This window comes from Schistocerca cancellata, chromosome 2, assembly GCF_023864275.1.
Source record: "Schistocerca cancellata isolate TAMUIC-IGC-003103 chromosome 2, iqSchCanc2.1, whole genome shotgun sequence".
Lineage (NCBI taxonomy): Eukaryota > Metazoa > Arthropoda > Insecta > Orthoptera > Acrididae > Schistocerca > Schistocerca cancellata.
This window is the reverse complement of record NC_064627.1, coordinates 409,790,097-409,814,585: the sequence shown is the minus strand read 5'-3', so window position 1 is coordinate 409,814,585 and position 24,489 is coordinate 409,790,097. Positions and strand designations below refer to the sequence as shown.

The following is a 24,489-nucleotide window of genomic DNA, read 5'->3' as shown; positions in this document are numbered from 1 at the left end:
ATTCAAGTTTTAAAATATTCTGTGTTCAATACAAAAATTTCTAACTTTGAACTAAATTATGCTTGCTATGCATACTTTATTTGTTGTAAAAAACTTTCGTTCTTTTGAAACTGTTTTAACTGGAGGCTTATTTTTTCAGTACTATCAACAACCATGAGATGGTTTCTGCGAGAAATCTGCACAGCTGGACAATGTCGTCGTGATACAGATGGCAATCAGCAAATGTGTGGAGTTCTATGTAACGGAAGTCATGATATTTTGTATCGTGAACTGATTGGATATCACTTTGTCACGAGGAGTGGGATATTATTTACTGCTAAATAGAACTCGTTAGAATTGAAAGGAAACTCGTTAGTGACAACAGTACCGTTCATCACACTGATTGGTTAGCAGTATTTGAGAAAGTTCATTTATAATTCTCTTCTCACTTCTGTTATTCAAATGGCACGAAGCCCTCTATACTACCACTTCCGTCGTCAATAACACACAGCTGATTTTTTAATTTATCTAGAACAGAGAACATAGGACACATTCTGGCAGATATCTGATATCAAATATTTAATTCTGAAGCAATCAACGGGGACTGAATTGAAATGATATTTTAAAAACGTAATCAACATTTTTAAAGAGTCAATTTTCATATAAATTCAAAGACTCGGCTGGGTAACTTCATTTTATGGAATTATCTGAGAACAGTACACGAAAGTATACGTATATTCCACGGTCACTGTTCATGGAGAACGTAAACGTGAAGTCCCCCCCCCCCCGCCACACACACAAACATTTTAAAATTTTCACAATGCTTTCTTGCGCGCGGCTTCGACAATAAATCATATCGTCTTATAAGCTTGTGAGAAATGAAGGTCATTCACGAAATTGGCTCTCCCATCCGATTACCAATACTGCTTGCTATTTTTCTTTAGTGTTGCTAGTGATAGTACTGAAAAAAATATTATTTACTAATATGCTCCAGTTTAGAATCGGATCAAGTATTTTACTCACGAACGGCAGGCAAAAGGATTGAAAGAATTATTTATATCCTGAAATTTTGCTTTAAATACACGTTTACAAAAGCCAGTCGACAGTTTGCAATAACGATGCCCAAACATAATGCCTTCACTGTTGAGAGGATACATTGCAGAACTGCAAACATTAGAACACGTGAGGCTTTTTTAGCATGGTATAAACCTATTATCTGAACTCTCTCGTATATATTATGACAAAAAATTATGATAACTCAGTAGTTCTAAGAAATAAGGAAGCAACTAACTTAAACTAAATATTATATCTAAAGCTGCAATCTGAAGGCACAGTTTGCCCATTCTGACTGAATGTTTAGCCACAGCGTCTTTTCTTCCAGACAGTGACAAGAGCAAATATCGTAATTCTGTAAATATATGTCTCTTTAATATATGGTATGATTCCAAAAAGGACAAATATATAAGGTGCTCCCAAACAATAAAAAGATATTGTCTTAAACAGTGCCAAAATTACACATTAGAACACTAACTTTACTTTCTGGTAAATATATGTAGTGTAAATCGTAGCATTCGACGAAAATATCATCACGCAACATTTCGATGACACGAGTTGACTTAAGCATGATGTCCTTCTCCTTCTTCTCTTCTTCTTCCTCCCTCTCATCTTCACCTTTTTTTCTCCTCTTTTTCACCAGACTTGACGAGATTCGAGTAGAAGCAGATGCTCAGGACTGGAAGCATAGCGTTAAAATAACCTCGCGCAAACTGTCTGAACATTACATGGAACATCTCAGGAAAACGCACCGTAAGTCCATGTTCCGCACCATAAGTTCAAGTTCACCATCGTCCGTGTTAAATGAGCAGTTTTCACGTAATGAAAAGAATGCACAACCGGTCAGCAAGAGATACAGCTCTTGCGGAAACCACGGATTCGGGCTCTGCACTGGTGTAACCAGCTGGTGGGTCTTACAGAACGACTTTGCTGCCCGGAACGATGTCCTCAGCCTAGAACAACTGTGTACGGAAATTACTTTGCAAAAAGCACTTGTTTTTGCTCTTAACAATGGGCACGCTTGTAAGGCAATAAATTAGAATTAACAAATCTCATAATTTACGTGTTAATTTTTTTCTTTTCGATTTCAGCATTCAAGATTGATATTTGCGTTCTGTAAACTAGTTAAAGTCTTTTGAACACCTCTATCGGAAAGCCTCAAGTAATAAAGACGTTTACGTTTACTACTAAAATTTCAGAGATGTTCATTTCAAGACTTTTCTGCTATCGTCCCAATAGTTATGCTGTAATTTGAATTAAGGAGGCATTTGTAGCGCTTAGAGAAGATACTGAAGAATGGCACAGATTTGAGCACTCGAAGATCCATTCGGCGTTTGGAATGCAGAGGCTATTGATGACTGATAGAGGCCATGTTATGCTTCTTTATTACATGAAATAAAATACTCCATTTCGTAGAAGTCGATCTAATTACCAGCGATCAATTTCGTCTTGAAGATTATAAAACTGAACTGTAATGTTCCTTAACTAACTTCTCACTGGCACTGTAGGGTCATCAGGCCCAGCAGTGTAGAATTAACAGTATACGCTGAAGCGCCTGAAAACAAATACCGTAGCACGTGAACACGTACTGATTTACAGAATCAACAAATGTTACCTTATGGCTACTGAACTTCAGAAGAGTTATCAGATGTAGGAGACAATTGGAAGAGGTTTTCAGTAACATAGGAACGGAGTCGCCCTATTCATACGGAGAGACGACAGGTAGACAATAGTGAGTTGCAAGGTGTACAGGTTCTCGCATGAGGCAAGCAACGCGTGTTATGAATAGTAAGTTTGCGTTTTTGCTGTGTAGTATGTAAGTCAACAGCTAAACTCAAGTAATAGTTTCGCGTTTTCAGAAATGAATTCTTCGCATTGGATATAGAATCAGAATTACTGGGGCACTTCATAAGACATATTTTTACCGAAATTGAAAATAAATGATTTATAAAAAAATTGGGGTAGTGTTCAAATTCAATGATGACAATTTAAATGAGCAGCTAGTAGGAAACTATATGCTGGTGTTGTTGGAATACCCGCGAAGAGGCAGTTTTTACACAGCGGGAGGACCATTTAGACAGAAGTCTGGAAGTATTGCTACTCCTACACTATTAGTCTGACACTGACACGAACAGTATTTACGATAAAGTGTAAGGAAGAAAATGCGCAGGTTGCCTACATTCAAGCGAACACAAATCGACAAAACGGGTTATGCTTTCCTACGGTACCCTCGAAAGACATTGTGAATAAATAGAGTTACGAATACTAACTCGAGGAAGACTACAGAGGAGTTCGCTCTTTGTATTTCACCCATACTGCAACTGGTACACAAACTGCTAGCTAATGATCCAACGGAGAGCTTAACGTCATGAAAATTTTATGATAATTGCCGAACAGGATGATAGTATATGGAAAAGCATCATTATGAGTTACGAAACGACACTGAATTTGTCTTATGATTTGAGTGTGGACAATGTTCGGAGATGACATGCCGAGAAACGTACATTTAGAATGAATGTGGCACCCAAAAGAGAACATATTTTTGTGTTTACTGTAAGCTACATGTGTTTGGCCTACTTTCTTTGTCGAGGGACAATCTAGCATCCCGTATCGTTCAATTCTTGGGACAGCGATAAATTCCACATGGTAAAAGGACAGTTACTCTCACCGCCAGACAGGTCCACATCATATTGTCCTACAAATGCTAGGCAATAGTAAATCGTTACCTGGGTGATAGATTGATTTGTCGTGCCAGATCTCTTAGTGTGTGATTTCTTCCTGCGGAGTTTAGCAAAGCATGCGTCGCTGCCAGAACTGAGAGTCCGTCGAAGAACAGATCTGATTGACCCGATTCGGCTGTAAGAGACAATTGTCTGAATGTCTGCCTTACTGCAAGTGAAGTTCGCTTTTAGTGAATCCGAGATAGGCGTAAAAATGATAAATTTTGCGCTTGAGTAAATGGTGAGATGTAGCGTAGGTGAACAATAAGCTTTATGAAATTATCTGGACACTGACTGGCGAGAAACAGTATCTATTCGATACCCGACGTAAGAAATGTCAAACACTTAGTTGTAGTGGGGCAATGAGTGAACCAAACGGCGAAAGATGAAAATTTGTACCGGACCGACAGTCGGACTCCGATTTGCCGTCTTACGCGAGAGGTGCTCTTAACCGCCTCGGTTATTCGAGCACGCCCCCGACCGATCCAAACTTCCACATAACTCACGCAATAGAGTAGCGCCCCTTATCCATGAATCCACTTGCTCGCAGACTGTATTTTCGCAAGGTTTCTGATAGTGTTGTGCATCCGCACTGAAATACCGAAACTTCGTATGGCGTATGCACTATATATTATATAATATTATATACGGATATTTTCTGTTCTTTCAGACAAGCATGACCGAAAGAACAGACACCATCGATATATAATATCTATCCGAGTCTGGTGCTCAAATCAGCTAACGATGTAGCATACTAAACGTATTGTGTACCAGTTGTAATTGAGCATGTGTGCACTGGTATATTTTGAATCTTCGACCGGGTAGAAGGCAAAAATCGCAGGGGAAGACAGAGATGGAATGTATCCTACACATATTTAAGGACGTTGAGTGTAAGTCCTAGTCCGAAAAGAAGAGAATGACACGAATCAAAAGAACGATGAATGAAAAAAGAATAGGTCACGTCAATACTATTCCTTCTAGCTTTCGTTGTCGCCTTGGGAAGCATCACTGCGTTGCGGAGGGAGGTTCGGGGATCCAGTTTCCTCACTGTGGACAATGGTTTAAGTTTTAAATGTGTGACTACTGTGAGCTCTACAGTTGTAGGGTGGGACTGTATGTATAAAGACTGTAAACGATTTAAGAAAGAATAATCGATTTGAAAGTGTGCTTGAAGGAAGGTAAGTGATACTTCCAAGACAATAATCAAAGGCTACTTGGGCACTTATAAAAAATATATATTTTTTTATTCTGCACGAAATACCAGACCATGTTAACAGGACGTAATAGCCATATTATACTACATCGCGGAGTACCGTAATGTGTGTTGAAAGGTAACTGTGGAATGTACAGTCCAAATTTGGGTAACGTAAATAATGAAATACCAACCAAGTGAGGAGATATGTTCATTCCTTTTTGATAAAGGAAGAGATTTCAGCAGAAGGAGTCTAGAAACAGTAAAATCCCGAGGTGCTGCGCGATTTCCGACATTCTGAGACAGCATAGCGTCAAACGAGACCCACCAGCGAGCTGAGCTGGCCGCCGCACGTACCGCTTACGATACGAGTGCATCGTGTCCCCTCGGCCCGGCACCGACGTCCACAGCCCCTCCGTGGGGGGCGGAGACGTTATAGTGCCCCGGCCAAGGGGACACGAGCAATCCTCACGTGCGCACGAACTTGTAGACGACGCCGAAGACGAGGACGCTGACGAGTACCAGGACGAGCGCCGTGACGACCTTGGCGAAAGCGTTGAGGCCCGACTCGCCGTCGCGGCCGAGGGGCGGCCCGCCGCCGGCGCCGCCCCCGCGCCCTGCGGCCGACCCGCTGCCCCCGCGCTGGTCGCTGCGGCGCCGCTTGCCCGCCAGGCCGCGCGCCAGCGCCGGGAAGGCGAGGCTCTGCGTGAAGGTGAGCTTGTGCAGCGACTCGCTGAGCGAGTACGGCCCCACGGAGCCGCGCGCGGCGGCGCGCAGCAGGGCGTACTCCAGGTCGAGCGCGTCGAGCAGCGAGTAGCGCGCAGAGCTGCGCCGCCGCTCGCCGGCCACGCCGCCGCTGTCCGAGGTGCGCGACGAGCAGGCGGCGCCGTTGAGGCCGCACAGCCCGTGGTAGCTGCCGCCGAACGCCGCCGGCAGCGCCGCGCCAGGGCCCGACGCCGCCGCCACGCTCGTCAGCGACGACGCCGACGACGACGAGCAGGACAGCGGCGCCGACGCCGCCGAGTGGTCCTCCAGGGTCTGCAGCTCTGGCGAGCACCGCTGGGGGAGCTGCAGCGACAGCAGCCTGACGGCACAGGGGGGACGTTATAATGAAACAGGTTTCAACTGGAGTTCTAGCACTACAGAAAACTACTGTAAAAAACTACCAGTGCTATCCAGAGAGTAAGTTCCGATTAACCGCGAAATGGAAACCACTGTCATAATCAGAAATATTTTAGCTACAGCTTCCAACCACTGCTCTACATAGTCACCACTCCGACTTAGACATTTGTCGTAGCGCTGTAGCAACTTTATAATACCCTCTTCATAGAAGGCAGCCGCGTGTGCTTCTAGCCAATTCTTTACTCTCATCTATAGCTTGTTGTCTGTGCGAAAATGTTGTCTTCATAGCCAGTAGTTAATTTGAGCAGATATGAAACACAGAGGGAGCCAATTACGGGCTGTAGTGCGGGTGATCGAACACTTCCCATCGACAAAGCTGCAGGAGCATTTTCATTGCCCCTGCAGATTGCGACCGAGAATTGTCACGAAGTAGGAACCGTATGACAGTTCTGTAATGTGGGCTGCATAGCATTAGGCGAAATCTCTTACCAGGACCTAATACTTGGCGGGAGACACTATTTTCTACGCATCTGTATGTGCTCACTATGCGCTCAGAACTGTAAAGAGCGAAGTGATGCAACCGGCTAGAGACACTGTCGAACACATACGTGCAAAGCTTAATTAGACTTTCACAGTGGTTTCCATTTCTTGACCGATCGGATCTTGTATGTTGTATGTTGACCGGGGACCTAGAAACGACGGAGAGGCTCTGTCCCCGCGGCAGCCGCAGTGGTCCACAACCCCACGACGACTACCGCAGTCCACTTCACCACTCCGCCGCCCCACACAGAACCAAGGGTTATTGCGCGGTTGGGCCCCCGGTGGACTCCCCAGTGAACGTCTCACACTAGACAAGTGTAACCCCTATGCTTGCGTGGTAGAGTAATGGTGGTGTACGCGTATGTGGAGAACTTGTTTGCGCAGCAATCGCCGACATAGTGTTACTGAGGCGGAATAAGGGGAACCAGCCCGTATTCGCCGATGCAGATGGAAAACCGCCTAAAAACCATCCACAGACTGGCCGGTTCACCGGACCTCGACACAAATCCGCCCGGCGGATTCGTGCCGGGGACCAGGCGGTATTTTGCGCCCGGAAAACCGACTGCTCTACATAGTCACTCCTCCTACTTGTCGTAGCGCTGTAGCAACTTTCTAATACCCTCGTCATAGAAGGCAGCCGTCTGTGCTTCCAGCCAATTCATACGCTCATCCATAGCTCGTTGTCTGTGCGAAAATGTTGTCTTCATAGCCAGCAGTTAACGTGAGCACAGATGAAACACAGAAGGAACCAATTACGGGCCATATTGCGGGTGATCAAACAGTTCCATTGAAAAAGCTGCGCCGGCCGGTGTGGCCGCGCGGTTCTAGGCGCTACAGTCTGGAACCGTGCGACCGCTACGGTCACAGGTTCGAATCCTGCCTCGGGCATGAATGTTTGGGATGTCCTTTGGTTAGTTAGGTATAAGTATTTCTAAGTTCTAGGGGATTGATGACCTTATAAGTTAAGTCCCATAGTGCTCAGAGCCATTTGAACCATTTGATAAAGCTGCATGAGCATTTTCATTCCCCCTGCAGTTTACGACCGAGAAGTGTCACGAAGTAGGAATCGTAAGACAGTTCTGTAATGTGGGCTGCATAACAGTAGGCGAAATCTCTCACCAGGACCCCATACTTGGCGGGAGACACTATTTTCTACGCATCTGTATGTGCTCACTATGCGTTCAGAACGGTAAAGAGCAAAGTGATGCAACGGACAGGCATACTAGAGACACTGTCGAACACATATGTGCAAAGCTTTGTTAGATTTTCACAGTGGTTTCCATTTCTTGACCGATCGGAACTCACTTTCCGAATATCCCTCGTATAACTAAGTGCAGACTACTGTAGTTTCCATAGTAGCTTTGGTTATTTATAGTCGAATCCGCGCTACCTGCACGTCAGGTGCGTTGCATACCTTTTGGGCGTTGCCTAATACGCGATCAGTGTCTTACTACTAGTCCGCCGCTCGTGGTCTCGCGGTAGCGTTCTCGCTTCCCGAGCACGGGGTCCCGGGTTCGATTCCCGGCGGGGTCAGAGATTTTCACCTGCCTCGAGATGACTGGGTGTTTGTGTTGTCCTCATCATTTCATCATCATCCAGGAAAGTGGCGAAATTGGACTGAGCAAAGGTTGGGAAATTGTACGGGCGCTGATAACCACACAGTTGAGCGCCCCACAAACCAAACATCATCATCATCATCAGTGTCTTACTAGACTCCACTCTAAACCGAAAGTGGTGAACTGTCTAGAACAGGAGTAATCAAATTTTTAGCTTACCGGGGCCACATTGTAAGGAGATGGATATAAACGATCCTTTACTCTAAAAAAGCAAGATGGAATTGATTTCATACGTTATCCATGAGACTTCAGTAGAGGAAAGGTGTAAAAATGGGTACAGGTGTAATTCTGGTCACCCCTCGCAAAGAGGGTATAGTAAGTGCTGCAGTCGGGCGACCGGACTGTAAGCGGTGCCTGTTGTTGACAGACGATAGCAGTTCTAAGTTGGAAGCATTGTTTCAAGCAGTGTAGTTACAGCGTCGGCTATTGTGTGAATTGGTTTTTGTTCAGGACTGCAAACGTTTGGCAGGTATGTGGAACTGTTTTATTTTTATATACATCTGGTTAGTTTAAAACAATTTCTCTGTGATATCTGGAATAACGGAATCCTAAGCTACTCTTAGAAGCAAGTTATACGTTACACACGCTTTTAGGATAGACGTGATAGTGGCCTTGGTGCTTAAGAATGGTTGGTGTAAATATGGGCCCATTGGGTTGGTGTAAAAAACGGCCCCTATTTAAGGACGACCCATAACTACACCATCTCTTCTCTTAAACATTGTATAATATTAAAATGATTTTATGGGAATGTGGTTAGCCGAATTTTGTTTAAAGTTCATATATACAACTCACACAGCAACAAACAAACAAATAGAATTTTCAGATTGCGATAATAGACCCTAGCGCTTTAGTTCGCCGTTGCAGAATGCTGGCAGCAAAGAAGCGCTATGAATGTAAGAACCAGAGGCATCAGTAGCATAAATCTCAGGTGGTATGTCCCATAGCAGCTGTGAAAGCAAAGGAGGCTTCTGTGATAGGTGCTGTAAAACATTCGGAGTGCCTCGTACCACTTTGCGCCCGAGAGTTCTTAAACTTGATAAAATCCATGAGCAAGCGGTTCAAGAGACAAAGCTTGGAAGGAAACCGATTTTAAATGCAGACCTCGAAAAACAGCTAGTTTCTTATCTTATTGAGATGGAGCAAAAATTCTTTGGGTGCATTTTTTGGGTCTGAGAAGAATGGCATTTTTACTTGTCCACAGAAATAGTTTGACAATCCCTTTCAGAGGAGGAGAAGCAGGACGAGCTTGACCTGACCTTTTTCTTGAGAGACACAAGGATCAGATGGCAATTCGTAAACTTTGTGGAACTTCATATGACGGAGCCTTAGACTTCAATACACGGAATGTGAGGGTTTTCTTTGATTTATTGTCAGAACGCTTTTAACAAACACTCGTATCCAGCAGACCGAGTGAGTGGAGTCTATATTTTGTAAGGATACAAAATACACAATGGCTTCACACTGAATGATGTGCTGTTTTAATTACGTGAAAAAACAACAAAATAAACAAAGAAATGAAGAGAAATTGTCTGCTTTAGGTTTCTCTCTTACACGTTCATTTATGTTTCTTTCCATACCAATGCTACCGGTACTACCGGTAATGCCACCATTCATTACGTCGTTTATGTAGTGTACCAAAAACTACCGAATCATAGTTCTGGCGAAGTACAGCTTTAGTTGCAACATGTAAGGCTAATTAACCATACGTGGCACTTAGATGTAACCCGTACAACCACTCACAATGAATAACAGTGTATGATGTTTCAAAATGCTTCATCCGCTTTGGGAACACTATATGGTGGATAGTCATAAAGTTCTAATTATAATATTTCAATGTGAGTAGAGGCAAATGCGTGTGACTCTTAGGAAATAGTTTTGTTTTAAGCCACAAACTGATTTAACGTGGAAACGCGTTTAGCTGTGACATTGATTCTGGCGTCATTGCGAAGAACTTACCGAGCACTACCAGGACCCAGACTGAGACAATAAAGGTATCCACCGGAATATAAGTGAAAATCGGTGCTGAATTTAATTACAAAGTAATGAAAGATGTTGTCTCATATGACTCTTGTATATGCTCGGAATTATACAATACGGAAGTCAGAGGAAAGCTCGGATCGAAAGCATTGCGAAAATCCTGAATTGGCCTGTGCCGAGCGATTGCGAGAGCTACGACAGCGTCGTAAAAAGAAATCAATAAACGGCGCAAAGCGATTGCATAGCGGACCCATCGGAGTTACGGCGGACAACGGTGGTCCAAAATCGTGATTTATCTATTGTTTTACCATTACGATACTCTGTGTAACCACTGTATAAAACACATTACTCCACTCCATGCAGCAACAGAGGTTAATGTTCCGAAAAAGGAAAACAGTCTCTGATGCATGTGTTTTATTGATAATGACGCGCTGTGCAACGTTAACGCGCATCTTCAGATTTTCTTGGACAGTCGTGACCGCTCGTCAGGATAATCTGAAAATGCGCTAACCGCGGGGAAAGCATCATTACTACGAAAACACCAGAAACAGAGATTGTTTTCTATTTTCGGAACATTGTATGAAAAAGACTGATAATTAATCTACATATTCATAAGAAACTGACTTGATTTTCCTCGAGAGTATGGCACTGCATCTCATACTGCCGCAAGGGGCTTACGGGTCTCGAATTGCTCGATTGGCTTCCAAAGTCACCAACTCTTACAGTACGTGCATTTTTGTGGGTGTTTGTGAAAGTTTCTTTGCATGTTACACCGTTTGCAACACCTTCGGGTTAATTGCGACGCTGTATAGAGACAACAGCCAACGCAGTAACCCCAGATGTCCCCACAAAAATATGGGCCGAGTTAGCCTATGCGCAAGTGGTTTGGCGTGCATCCAGCGAAACGCACATTGAACATTTGTGAAAGGTAAATCAAAATCTTGATCTTAAATGTAATTTGCATGCATGTAACAGATATTTCTTTGGAAAATCTGATGATTCTTTTCAAAATAGAAAGGTAAAAGTATTTCTTTTGAAACAAATGATTTTCGTAGATTTACATTTTCAACAATGTCAATAGATGTTGTAATAAAGATGTATTGTGTGTCAACTTGGGATGGACGGAAAAATACGAGTGAGGTCCTAGAAAGAGCCTGCTCACAATTCCACCTGAGCGGAGACAGCAGAGACCGTTTGCTAACATGATCCTTTGTTATTAATATGATAACGAATTACCGACGGTGTATCTACGGTGATTTGGAACGATTATTGTTATTATCTTGCGAACCAAATCGTCATGATTTTGTAAGTTGCACTCAGTGATAGTTTCTAACGTTTCGTCCAACTGTGTTCTAAGGAAGGCCGGTCTCGTGACCCATAAAATGCTTTTGGCAGCGCAAGTTGCCCCCTACAGTACACTGCCAGAGAGCAGTAAGCCAGTCCCTGCAGTTCTTTTCTTAGCGTTCACAAAAATCATCGAAGATGAGTGATTAATGAAGCTGTCACTAAGCGATACCTAATTGTTCAAGGAATGTCTCTAGAAGAGAATAGATCAGTGATTTTTAGAACTTTTGTGGCATGTGCTGCACATGTATAATTTAACAGTTAGTGGAATTGTGTGACATGTTAAATTCTGAGTTCATATTTATAGTGCATCTTGCTCCGACTTCAAGGAGTACAGCTGCAGAGGCGGCAGACGTAGTGGATGCAATCCAGCTGAAGAGGAAATGTGACAGAGATTTTCTCCGCCACAAACACAACATAAACAGTATATGTAATGAAGATTTTATATAATTTGTACATCATTAATTTTTTATTTTCTTAAGTGTAAGGAATTAAATGTATTGTGGAAATACGTTTTATGTTCTGTCTGACTCTGTATGCAATTCAAGCATAAAAGAGAATGTTTTGGTCCCATTGGAGAAATTTTATCTGAGTGAAAATTTTGTTAAGACGCAAGAAACAAATTTAATCTTATTAGAACTGGGACACGGATGTGCAAAGAAGAACGGGAGGGACAATGTCGTTTAATTTGTGAAAAAGAGTAATAATTTCGCGGAAGGTAGGCAGTTTTCTTTGTAAAAACAGTCTAAGGTGTTACTGTACACGACGATTATAGTGCTCAGACAATGAAAGCAGTTTGCGCGCGCAGAGGAGCAGAACCCCGGAGTTGCTATCAAATTGTCATACAGCAGCATGTAAGAGATACGGGATTTTTTTGTAAGTTTTTAATGGAGAAGAGAAGACAGAAGAGGAAGAAGTCGCAAGAGACAAAATCTAAAGACTTAAAGTCTCTTAAAAGATTTTATCAGTGGGTCTCACTCAGCGGGACGGTGCTCAAGAGCCGAAGGGGGAATAAGCAGCATTTTCGTAAATTAATCTGTTCATTTACAAGACATCTCGCCACCATATTATCGTGTTTTCATGGAGGGAAGAACATCTGACGTACTGCAGTGCTTGCTACAGTCGACTTCTGCAGAAGATACATCTCATGAGAGCAAACAAGTACATTTCTCTGGTGGCAGCCATTATTTCGACGTCAGTGACTCTCTGTCTCGGAACAGAACATTACGTAGTACACTTCTTGCAAAGATAAATGACAGTGAAGAACGCTGGAATTGAATAAGTTATTTTGGAGCAAGAACAATAAATCGGACTATGTTAGATTTTTACATTCAAACGTAGAATTATCTCTCAGTCAAGTATTTCGCCGATGCAGTGATATCGTACTCACTTTACAGAACTGTATTAAATGGACCTCATGTTGTTCAACTGCTGTTAGTAATTTTGCAAGTTATTTTGAAAAAAAAATACATCTATTTATACCATACCATGTCAACATGTATTAACTAAACTGGACATGACTGACACGATCCCAAAAACTACAATCAAAATCTTTCGATAGACACTTCATGTCTCAAGTTTCATTCCGATTGCCATTTTCTCACAGTCTTTTGATTGGCATTTCACGTACAGATTGCATAATAAATCTGAGTTATTCACATTAATGTGTACATTCTTAGTCCTAAAGTCGATCTGACTATAATAACACGCAGCAGTTAGGTCAAGCCGGAGAAGCAATTTATCTATCGCAGTAGTTATATAAATACTATAGCGATTCTATATCTGTACCAGTTTCATGTAAGTCAAATTGTGTACTTTTATGTGAAATTAAGTCAGCCACACATAAGTAAGGCGAATCTGTTAGCAGTGTACTGAATTGTTTTGGAGAAACAGTAGCAGACGAAGAGGTAGCATCCTGCGTGTGTTCATTGAAAGTATTTTCCAGTTTTACTCAAGTTGTCTATCCGGCACATTAGTTTGATAATCATTTTAGAATTCCGCGTCACCGCGATATTCGTGGATTACTCGGCCTGGCCGGAACCTTAGAACGGCAGTCAAGCAGCGAGTTCCCATGACAGCACAGGGAAAATCTTGTCTCACTGCCTTCATCGTGGTCTACATGTTTTTCTGTTGGTTACTGAGGTGCCCCTGAAATTTCACATATTCCGAGTCCTGCATATTTTAACCTTCCAGCAGACAGTGTTAAGTCTTTCCTCCTTCCCCTCCCCCCTTCCCGCCCCTCCTATTGCATCCTCACTATTGGCTCTTGACAGATCGTCAGTCTTTCTATGAGCGTATTTGCATTGCAGTACTTCGCAGAATAATTAACGAATGCGGTAGACGGTGTGTGGATTCTCGCCGTGCTCAGGGTATTTGATGTGATATGTGCCCTTTGGGCTATGCCTAATGGCGAGCACGACAGAGAATTGCGGGAATCTTGGGACTCTTGCGCGCCGTCGGTCCCTGGGGACAGTGTGCTGTGCGAAGGTAAAGTGATATGTCTTACGGGATGACTAAGATAAACTCTAAGCGGCTGAAAATATTGGAGAGAGCTATTTAGAGCTAAGGTAGCCTTCCGGGGTCCGTCGTAAAGAACAGTCGTTGTTAACCAACTTGACAGTATGATGAAAGCCCAGGAAACGAAGTCAAAATGCTACTTAAAATGATGACTCCTCGATACTCGATGACGCCTACTCGAGTGAACGCTCAAGTCCTTTCACTATTCCTCCCCTCTTCCCCTCCCCCCACCCTAGTCCCCTCAGATTATATTCTACAGCTCTTACCACGAAAAATTATGGGCAAAAAGCTATGGAAAAATTACTCCTACGTGCTTGCGAAAAGTGAAGACTGGACATATGTTGAGGAATTGAAACTATAAGTATATTGGGCCTATTAGAGATGATTTTAAACCAGTTGATGTCCCTGAGCTCAGGGGAGAAGGCCTGCATACCTTTCCCTTTTACAGCAGCTATTCAAGCAGCTGTGAAAGTGTATATTATATTTAATGCTTGCCTAAGACACAGCACAAAGGCTATTGGAGCAATGCACAGAATTTACGGTTTAGAGAAACGGGCGTGTGTGAATTACAATCATTCCCTCGGTGTTTATAACTTATCTGACGTTAAAATGAGGGAGGCTCTTCAAAATTATTAAGCAGAATGTCATTCTACACAGACTTTTATATTTTGTGTCCTCCTATATGCGTGAACGTAATTAAGAATGGAACACACTGAATCAGAATTCATTAAGTGATCTGCCTTTTAGTACTCAATTTTTAATATTATGACAAAATTCATCTCAAGGTAAATTAGTAAAGACAGTGATAATCTCGCTATTTCTTGCTTAAATTACACCACCACCATATACTTGCTGATTTATTACCTATTTGCTTCTTATAGCAATACTCATATCATTCCAGAGTGAATTTTCAATCTGCAGCGGAAGGTGTGCTGATGTGAAACAGCTTGACCGTTTCTGTGTGCCAGGGCCGGACTCGAACACCAAATCTTTGCCTTTCGCGGTCAGGTGCTCTAGTGGTTGAAGCAAAGCCATCGGGGCGGTTCGTTAGTAGTACCTGGATAGCTCATCCGGTAGAGCCTTATAAAGACAAAAGTTTTGGGTTCTAGTCCAGGTCCAGCATACAGTTTTAATTTGCCACGAACTTCCCAATAACTGATGATTATGTTGTGTAATGAAACAGTCTTCTCCCTACGAAATATCAAGGGCAAGTGAAGTAATCGTTTAGTTTGAAGTGTAAGGAGAACAAACGCGGCGCCGCACGCTCACACAGAGCTCGCCGCGAAGCCACGGCAGTAGACGCGTTACGAGGGCAGCCGGCAAGTGCTGTCGTATCATGCGTTCCCAATCGCACGGAGCTCTCGCCTCAGTGGTTTGCTGTGCGGCCTAAGCCGCAGGCGGCCGTTTGCGTGCTGCGCGGTCAGTGCTCTTTCATAATCGGATTAGACGGCCACGAGCATGTGGTCAAACTGCCCGATAAGAGAATAGCTGGCTAAAGCTCTCGCTGGCGTCCAGAGTCACGCGCACATGCGTAGGCTTCCCGCGAGAAAATGTTTTCCAGCCTACAAGCCGATGCACATCCACCCCGCATTTCGATGACTTCGTTAGCTACATGTATGAGAACAGTCAAACATCTGATTCAGTGTTGAGTCAGTAGATGACTCAATGTCTCCAAAAACAATATGCTTGTACAAGTTTCTTTCTGTTGCCTACTCAGCCATCTGCCTTCTTAACTAATAAAATGCACTGACAACTCAGCGTGAGTTAACGTTTTCGTTTCTTCATTCGCTTACTGTTTTCAGTTTTTCCTCGTACCATTTATAATTTTATTTTCTCACATCCCCTTGAACATTCTTGCTAGTCGTTTCCATTCCACAAAATGTGGTGACGGTTTGTACAAAGAGCTGAAGAATCACTTCATATCCCACTGAGCTCATCGTATGTTTTTAGTTAAACATCTCTAGCCTCTCCTAAAGTGCGTGAACAGATTTCTCTAAAGCGGAATTGCCAGTGCCATGGAGGAGCGAAACATCTTCACGTAGGCAGTGATTAAAGAAAGCATTCGAGTGCCACCATCCATTTTCAAGCTTACTGATGGGGCTGTCAGGGCAACAAAATTAATCTCTTGCAATGAAACTCACAATCGCAGAAGACGTGCTGAACAAAATGTGATCAGTTTCTGAAACCACTCTTCTGGGAAAGAGTCACAAGATACATTTCAGGAAACAAATTAAGTAGCTTAGTCAGTAGCGTGCTAAAATCTCATACGGATTATCCGAATTCGACCCTACCTGTATGTTCGATTTTATTTTATTTTGTTTTCTTAATTGTTTTAAAAATTACAGTAACTTTCAATCAAAGTTAATGACCTGAATTATCATCAATTAAATAATCAAAAATTTTATTTCGTTTATGAAACGACTGTCACAGGCTACATAAAATGTGAATTACACTCATTAATGTTGTATTTTTAAAAAAAGTTGAATAATTTCAAATACATTTTAATGGAGGTGAATTAATTACCTCTGCCACAAAATTCTGGGTGGAGTTTCAATTAAATAAAATTTTTTACAGTATAATGTTCGTTTGTCAATTTTGTATTTTACGTGCAAGCACCAGAATGATAATTGTCATAAAAACATTGAAAACAAAAAATATTTTGGCATCTTGCAACATGCAAGCACCACAATGACAACTGTCATAAAAAAATTGAAAACAAAATCATTTTGGCATCTTGCACAATTTATGGAGGACGATTGTTTACAGGAACAACTCTTTTTTAAAAGATCTGTTGAAAAACGTGCCTCATTGATATTCCTGAAAACTTCTTTTTCTTCATAGAGCCTGGAAGCATACCAGGCACATCGGATAGTTCCTTAAAAATTAGCGATGACAGATGATGATGGACTATTGATTGTATTTTTTATACAGTCATCACGAAAATTTATTTCTCTATTGTTTTAAATAAAATAACCTCAAACGTTTTATCATATGTTTTACTTATCTATAAAAATAGACCTCACGTGATTGAACGAGTGGAGTGCTTTTCGGAGGAATCACTTTAATTGAACATGCTGGTGATTCCTTGTCATCCTGAAAGATTCTGACGTACAATTCAGGCTTCGCTTGCCCACCCCAAAGTCAATAATTAACGGAAATCGTTCTTGACTCACATAAGACTTCAAACTCCGGATGAGAGAGTGAATATGCAGTTCTGTCGTTAGCTTCTCATTTCTCATGTTCCTTTACTGTTTTCTTATTTTTTCTTTTTAACTCGTGGACAAAAGTTAGCTGTTGCCTCTTGTAAGCAAACAAACACTTGAGGTAGGATGTTTCCAGAAAAAGCATATTGAGCGGTATATGTATGCGTCACTTCATTCAAGTCTTGTCTTTTAACGAAAGTAGTTTTACTTCCTTTGACATCCAGAGTCCTTTTGTACAACGACTGATACTGAAATCCTGGAAGCAGAAAACACCCGACATTGAATTATTTTGTCAGACCATCGCAAAAGTAGAGAGCAAAATGAATTTTTAAATACCCTACAATAAATACTTTTCCGGTCAGCGTTGATAACAAAATCTTTGTTGAAATACGCTAGCAATTTTAAAGTATGTATTCGAAAAGTGTCTGCAGCAGCCTAGGTTTCTTTGCCCATGTCTGTTTCTTTTCTTGGAACAAATCCTTTCATTTCTCGTTGACGAATACCGTGCTTATTTTTTAACCTAGGAATCCAGCTTCAGAAGCTTTAAATTGGAAATCTGTAAACTGTTGCGCTGCTAAAGCCGACTGATGTGTATTCCGTGTAGTCACTTGGTGATAATTCTCTCGGGCTTCCACTAAACGATCAAATTACCAGGAACTGATTGTTGCTTACTTATCAAATTGATTGCCTCCATTTTTTATTTCTTCTTCCCATTGGGATAAATATTCCTTCTTTTTTAACCGGCTGCATCCTTTTTTTGTAATTTTGTAGCTTCCACGTGAGGTGAGCCTGTGGGATATTAACGAAGTTAATTTTGTAATGAAAAGAAAGACGGTCTACTTCTCTTGCCTTCTTTTCTTCTGGTTCATATTCATCCGATGAACTTTGGTCTTAGTACTTTTCGAAAGGTTCACCTTCACAATTTTCAGTTTCGTGAACAAGTTCATCATCAGACACAAGTATTTTTTCAGCCAACGTGTCCACAGTACGTCTGTGAATTTCTTCACCCGTCAACATTGCATCACGAGAAATTGTCGTTGAAGAATCCGAAGTAATCAAATTATTTGCAGCAAGCAAGCTTCTGTAAGAAACAACCGCATGTTTCAACATTATCTTCAACACTTTATAATGAATCTGCAGCTTCTGATACTTTCGCGATGTTTTCATTGACGGACATTTTCAATTCACAATACTGTAAAAATTCCAATTATATTTCACAGTAAAGAACGCTCCAAACAGAGCGAAAGTCAGGAATGAACTGGCACTGTAGCAGGGAATGCCCATTGCCCTATTAGTTCCGTCCGGGTGCGGGCCTTGACTCTTCCTGGCCGTCTGCCTGTTTGTTTACACAATAGGGCAGCAGCTGTACTCTGTTTTTCCACAAAGACGCCGGTTCCTCGAATTTTCAACGAATATATATAACCTTTCCACAGCTTTTAACATCGCCAAATTTGGTAAAAACACTGTAATGACAGTAACTAACGCTTTAATTTGCCTCAGTTAAAAGGCATTTGAAGTTATTCAACTTTTTAAAAAGAAAGCACAGAAAAATGTAATTCACATTTTAAGTAGCACGTGTCAACCGTTTCGTAAACAAAATAAAATTATTTATGATTTAATTGCTAACACCTTAGTTCATTAACTTTATTTAAAAATTGTTATAATTTTTTTAAGAAAACAAATTAAAACTGACACTGCAGCTTTTTTTGCTTTAACTGAAATAAAAAGTTTTGCATGAATGCGACTTCTTTTTAAAGCCGGATTTTTTTGTTCTTGCATTCATGAAATTACAAACTACAAAAAAGGGAAGCTAATGCCACCACCACTTTTGCCCTACATATTTAATAAGCAGCCCCAAAAGAAAAACTCCACCACTTCAGGCGTTGGCCCCTATCACGAAAGACCCCAATAACTTCTACCAAAAGAAAAGGAAAAAGAAACAGGAAAGGAGGACACGTGGAAGGTACTTTTTAGTTTTTTAGTTTTTATTTTCTTGTTTTTATTTATGTTGTTTTATTTTGTATTTTCTATTTTATCATAAATGAACCCACCTCCGTCGTAAAAGCGCGCTCTCGCAATGACTGGCGTCGCTTGCGATATCAGCGGGAAAGAAAATCTCCTGTGTTGGTGACAAAACAGTAGATCATCGATTCATGTTTCCTCGGGAGTGTGTATGGGGGGTTTGTATCTCCAAAATGGAGGAAGGGTCATATGTTATCAGCTCTTAGCAAGGATGATCCAGCTGCTAGGGGGTTGTGAAAAGCGCTCCGCTGACAGTTCGAGAAATATTGTTGGCACTTTCTTGACTATTGCTCAATGTCGTTGCCAGAAAGCGAGGGCTGATTTGTCACCACTACCAACAGGTAGTGGACTGCGTGCCAGCTAATCCAAGGCACTGAATAGGACTTTGCACGCGGAAGATAGTCCATGTCTGGGAAGAGAATCACTTGTGGGATGATGCTGTGTGAAGAGCGCCAGCACTGCAGGACCAAAAGCCAAACATTATTCGACACACCGCACACACGTCGATGGCCATCGTCGTCTTGCACGATACATGTGGTGCATAATGGTGGTGGCACCAAGTGAACCCAGTTGAGACTGGCAGACGTTCTTCCCACTACCCATCACATACGAGGTGGATTGGTCGTCCAAGGCAAGAGTAGGGCCGTTCACTGCCCGCCAAACGGCGTTCCACTTGGCGAGGGGCTGTTTTTCTTCAATCACATTCGGCAGAAGCCGCGATTGCAGCGAGGCATGCACTATCTTGGCCATCGGTAGACGTGGAGGGAGAAGCACGATCCTGATGTGGCTATATTCAAGAAAGAAATAGCTCAAGTGGAAAAAGGGTTGTCACATCTTGACGTGCGTGCTTACAAAGAGGGCTGTTGCTCGATGTGACAGAGATTGAGACCTGCTTTGTCCTTCGAAAGGGTGAGGGACCCATAGTTGACTTTGAATAACAGGCCTTGACTTATAAAGGAACCCAGTAGGGCTAACATGCTTCTGGCCGTTGACGGCCGGAAGGGGGATGTCTGAGCCACATGCGGGATTCGCGACGCGACATAAACATTTTCAAAACGAATCCGTTGCCGTTTCGGAGTCGGTGGTCTCAGGGCTCTGTTCGGATCAGGCGTAATAAGCGTTTGCTGTTAAGGGCCACGAATCGCCGCAAGTTGGTTGTGGAATCAATACCCAGACATTGTACCACGCCGAAGATACACAGGGGAGCGACGCTTTCACTGGGCAGCCAGCGGCCAATAGGAAATGCGCGAGTTTTGCAGACATTAGGGGTGCTGCCAGAAGCAGTGCCGCAGGACTCCGCCCATTCCAGCGCTGCCTGAACATCGTTGCCGCTGCGCAGGAGGCTAGGTCAGGGCTGTAGGGTGGACGGGGTAACACTGTCCAACCCTCTTTTGCGACGTGTTCAGCAGTTCTCAGACTTGTGTGGGGCCGAGCGTTATCGTGTCGCTGTGCTGTGGATGGTCTCCCCGACCGTTGCAAATCGTGGAGCTCCGCCGAACCGCCTTCTGATGGCGACTTACTTCTGTCGACAGCAGATGTGCCATAGGCTTTGCACAAGCGTTTGCCAATATTCCCCACCGATTCTTTCTCTGCAGTGAGAAATTCAATGACGGCAAGTTGCTTGTAACGTACATCACCTACAGACGCCATATTGAAGCTGTCCTGCAGCTACGCCATCTGTCGGAAGTGACAGGAACTTACCGCGCACACTCAGGAAACATCAAATAACACAAACGTAACGTTTCGCGTTTGTAGCATTGTATTCTTCTGTGAAAAAAAGTGCGACCATTACTTTTTAGGAAACCCTTGTAGGTGTATCACGTCCAATTACCAGGGGCCTCGCTCATGCCAACCGTCTGACAGTGCATATATAGGCCGCATGAACGGAAAAGCAACTGGCCATATTTCAACGGCCCGTGCACCCCGGACAACGGTGCGCGAGAGATAGACACCGTCTATACGTCTGGAATAGTGGTTGGTATAGTGTGTGAAAACCGCCCTATTGCCATGTGCATACTCCCACGTGTCCACGAGTCGAAGGTTGGTTATCACGTTGGAGAGCGCCGGACATGGAACGTAGTGTCACAGTCGGTTCTTCGACGCCTGAGTGGAGTTAAAGTCCCCATCCAAGGTTAGGGCATCCAGGCGTGCCGTAAAGAAGGGCGCGACCGTTTCTGCGAAGAAAGCGGACCCATTCACGGCGTCCTCTCAATCCAGAGGGCGCATAGATATTAACGATTCTGACATCATGCAGAGTGCGTGCTATGCCTCTCGCGTTAAGGAGGAAAGTGACGTCTTCGGTAATTAGACCGTCACGGAGAAGGACTGTCAGGCCATTCCAATGGCAGACGCGTCTGAGACGTGAGGAGTTTATCCGAAAGGGCCGACGAAATCCTTGAAATAGACCTCCTGGAGGAGGAGGACAATGTCCATATCCGCCGCATCCAACGTATCTTGTAACATCGCCAGTTTATGGCGCCCACGAATGTTAGTGATGTAGAGAGTCGCCAGTCGGTACTATTGGGTCGCCACGTCCGCCGGGAAGATGGCGTCCACTCCGGCGGCGGCCGTCAGGGGCGAACCAGCCGCAGCATCCGTCGGATTTTTAGTCAGTGTGTCGCATACGTCCCGACCCCTACATCGGGACATGCCCTACCGCGGAACCAGGCAGTAACACAGCGTCATATTCTACATCATCAGCGCAGGAGCTCGACGGTACAGGTGTGGTGTCCCTCGACGGGTCGACCGCTGTACAGCCAAGTGGAGTTGGCACAGCAGGACGGACGTCACCCAGGATGCTTGCGGGAGGGTTCGGCGCCGCCGCGTCACTACGACTTGGAACTGTCGTGGGGTGAGGTGGCGGAATCGTCCGACATCTGTTGCGTCATCGCACATGTTGTCGACATCTCGTGGCCCCATTCTTTGAAGATAATCATCCGAGGGCGAACGGTGCCTCTCCCGGCGCTTCCGTGGGGCCTTTTGTTTATGTAAATGCTGTTCTGTGTCGAATGGGTGTGGTTGTCCTTCTCTTCCTCTCCGGTAGGAAGGAAGGCAGAAGTCGGTACAACGTCAGGCGTCAGATCCATCTCCGTGTTGAGGTCAGCGGTACTAGTCAGGCGAGTGTCTCCTCCCGACAGTGCCTCTGGTTGCAGTGACGTGAAAAGTGTCGGATTAGTCTCCACGACGTAGTCATCACCTGCGACTGGTCGCATGGGTAATCCCGAAAATCGGCAGTTGGTGGTGTGACCGCGGCATAGGTGACAGGAAGAACTGTGGTTGGCGCAGTGGAGGCATCGTCGTTCAGTGGTGTCTATACAATCCGGCGCCGGATACAGTTTTGTCGGACATGCCCTTCCTGGCCGCAACCAGCGCAGGTTCGGGGCTGTCCGTTGTGTATAATGTACATCTACATATACATCAACATGGATACTCTGCAAATTACATTTAAGTGCCTGGCAGAGGGTTCATGGAACCACCTTCACAATTCTCTATTATTCCAATCTCGTATAGCGCGCGGAAAGAATGAACACCTGTATCTTTCCGTACGAGCTCTGATTTCCCTTATTTTATCTTGGTGATCGTTCCTTCCTATGTAGGTCGGTGTCAACAAAATATTTTCGCATTGGGAGGAGAAAGTTGATGATTGGAATTTCGTGAGAAGATTCCGTCGCATCGAAAAACGCCTTTCTTTTAATGATGTCCAGCCCAAATTCTGTATCATTTCTGTGACACTCTCCAAAATTTCGCGATAATACAAGGCGTGCTGCCTATCTTTGAACTTTTTCGATAACTTCCGTCAGTCCTATCTGGTAAGGATCCCACATCGCGCGCCGGCCAGAGTGGCCGAGCGGTTCTAGGCGCTTCAGTCTGGAACCGCGCGACCGCTACGGTCACAGGCTCGAATCCTGTCTCGGGCATAGATGTGTGTGATGTCCTAAGGCTAGTTAGGTTTAAGTAGTTCTAAGTACTACGGGACTGATGACCTCAGATTTTAAGTACCATAGTGCTCAGAGCCATTTGAACCAACCACACCGCGCAGCAGTATTTTAAAGCGTAGTGTAGGCAGTCTCCTTAGCAGGTCTGTTACATTTTCTAAGTATCCTGCCAATAAAACGCAGTCTTTGGTTTGTCTTCCCCACAACATCATCTGTGTGTTTCTTCCAACTGAAGTTGTTCGTATTTGTAATACCTAGGTATTTAGTTGAATTTACGGCTTTTAGATTAGACTAATTTATCGTGTAACCGAAGTTTAACGAGTTCCTTTTAGCACTCATGTGGATGACCTCACACTTTTTGTTATTTAGGGTCAACTGGCACTTTTCGCACCATTCAGATACCTTTTCTAAATGGTTTTTCAGTTTGTTTTGGTCTTCTGATGACTTTATTAGTCGATAAACGACAGCGTCATCTGCAAACAACCGAAGATGGCTGCTCAGATTGTCTCCAAAATCGTTTGTATAGATAAGGAACAGCAAAGGGCCTATAATACAACCTTCGGCAACGCCAGAAATCACTTATGTTGTTCTCGATGACTTTACGTCAGTTACTACGAACTGTAACCTCTCTGACAGGAAATCACAAATCCAGTCACATAACTGACACGATATTCCACATGCACGCAATTTCACTAAGAGCCGCTTGTGTGGTACAGTGTCAAAAGTCTTCCGGAAATCCAGAAATACGGAATCGATCAGAAATCCCTTGTCAATAACACTCAACACTTCATGTGAATAAAGAGATAGTTGTGTTTCACAGGAATGATGTTTTCTAAACCCATGTTGACTGTGTGTCAATAGACGGTTTTCATAATCTTCGAACACAATATATGTTCTAAAATCCTGCTGCATTTCGACATTAACGATATGGGCCTGTAATTTAGTGGATTACTCCTTCTACATTTCTTGAATATTGGTGTGACCTGTGCATCCACCTGTATCCAAGTAAGACGGCTCATGCTTCATCAATTCAATTTTCACTTGACGGACGCCACAGACTACAAGGAAGATCTCAAAGGTTTTTCATGTTTTAGCCGGGTGACTGGGTACATTGCCATGTCGACGTTCGGTTAAACCTCGAACGGGAGTTTGAAAACCGTAATTGTACGCAGGCTGAAACCCGTGTGGTCAGTAATTACACAACCTACGTTCTCGTTGGGGTGCTTAAATTTGAGGATTAGCGCATAGCGGCTCACAGTTCTTTGATGC

The 24,489-nt window shown here is 43.5% G+C and overlaps 1 protein-coding gene across 1 annotated transcript in view; it reads right to left on the bottom strand.

Annotated features, from left to right (window-relative positions):
• Positions 1–5,412: 5,412 nt before the first annotated feature.
• LOC126154436 (uncharacterized) overlaps positions 5,413–24,489 on the bottom strand; it is a 125,550-nt gene continuing 106,473 nt past the window's right edge. The window contains exon 6 of the mRNA XM_049916136.1: positions 5,413–6,028. Coding sequence (XP_049772093.1) covers positions 5,413–6,028 — 616 coding nt within the window. The remainder of the gene's footprint in view (positions 6,029–24,489) is intronic.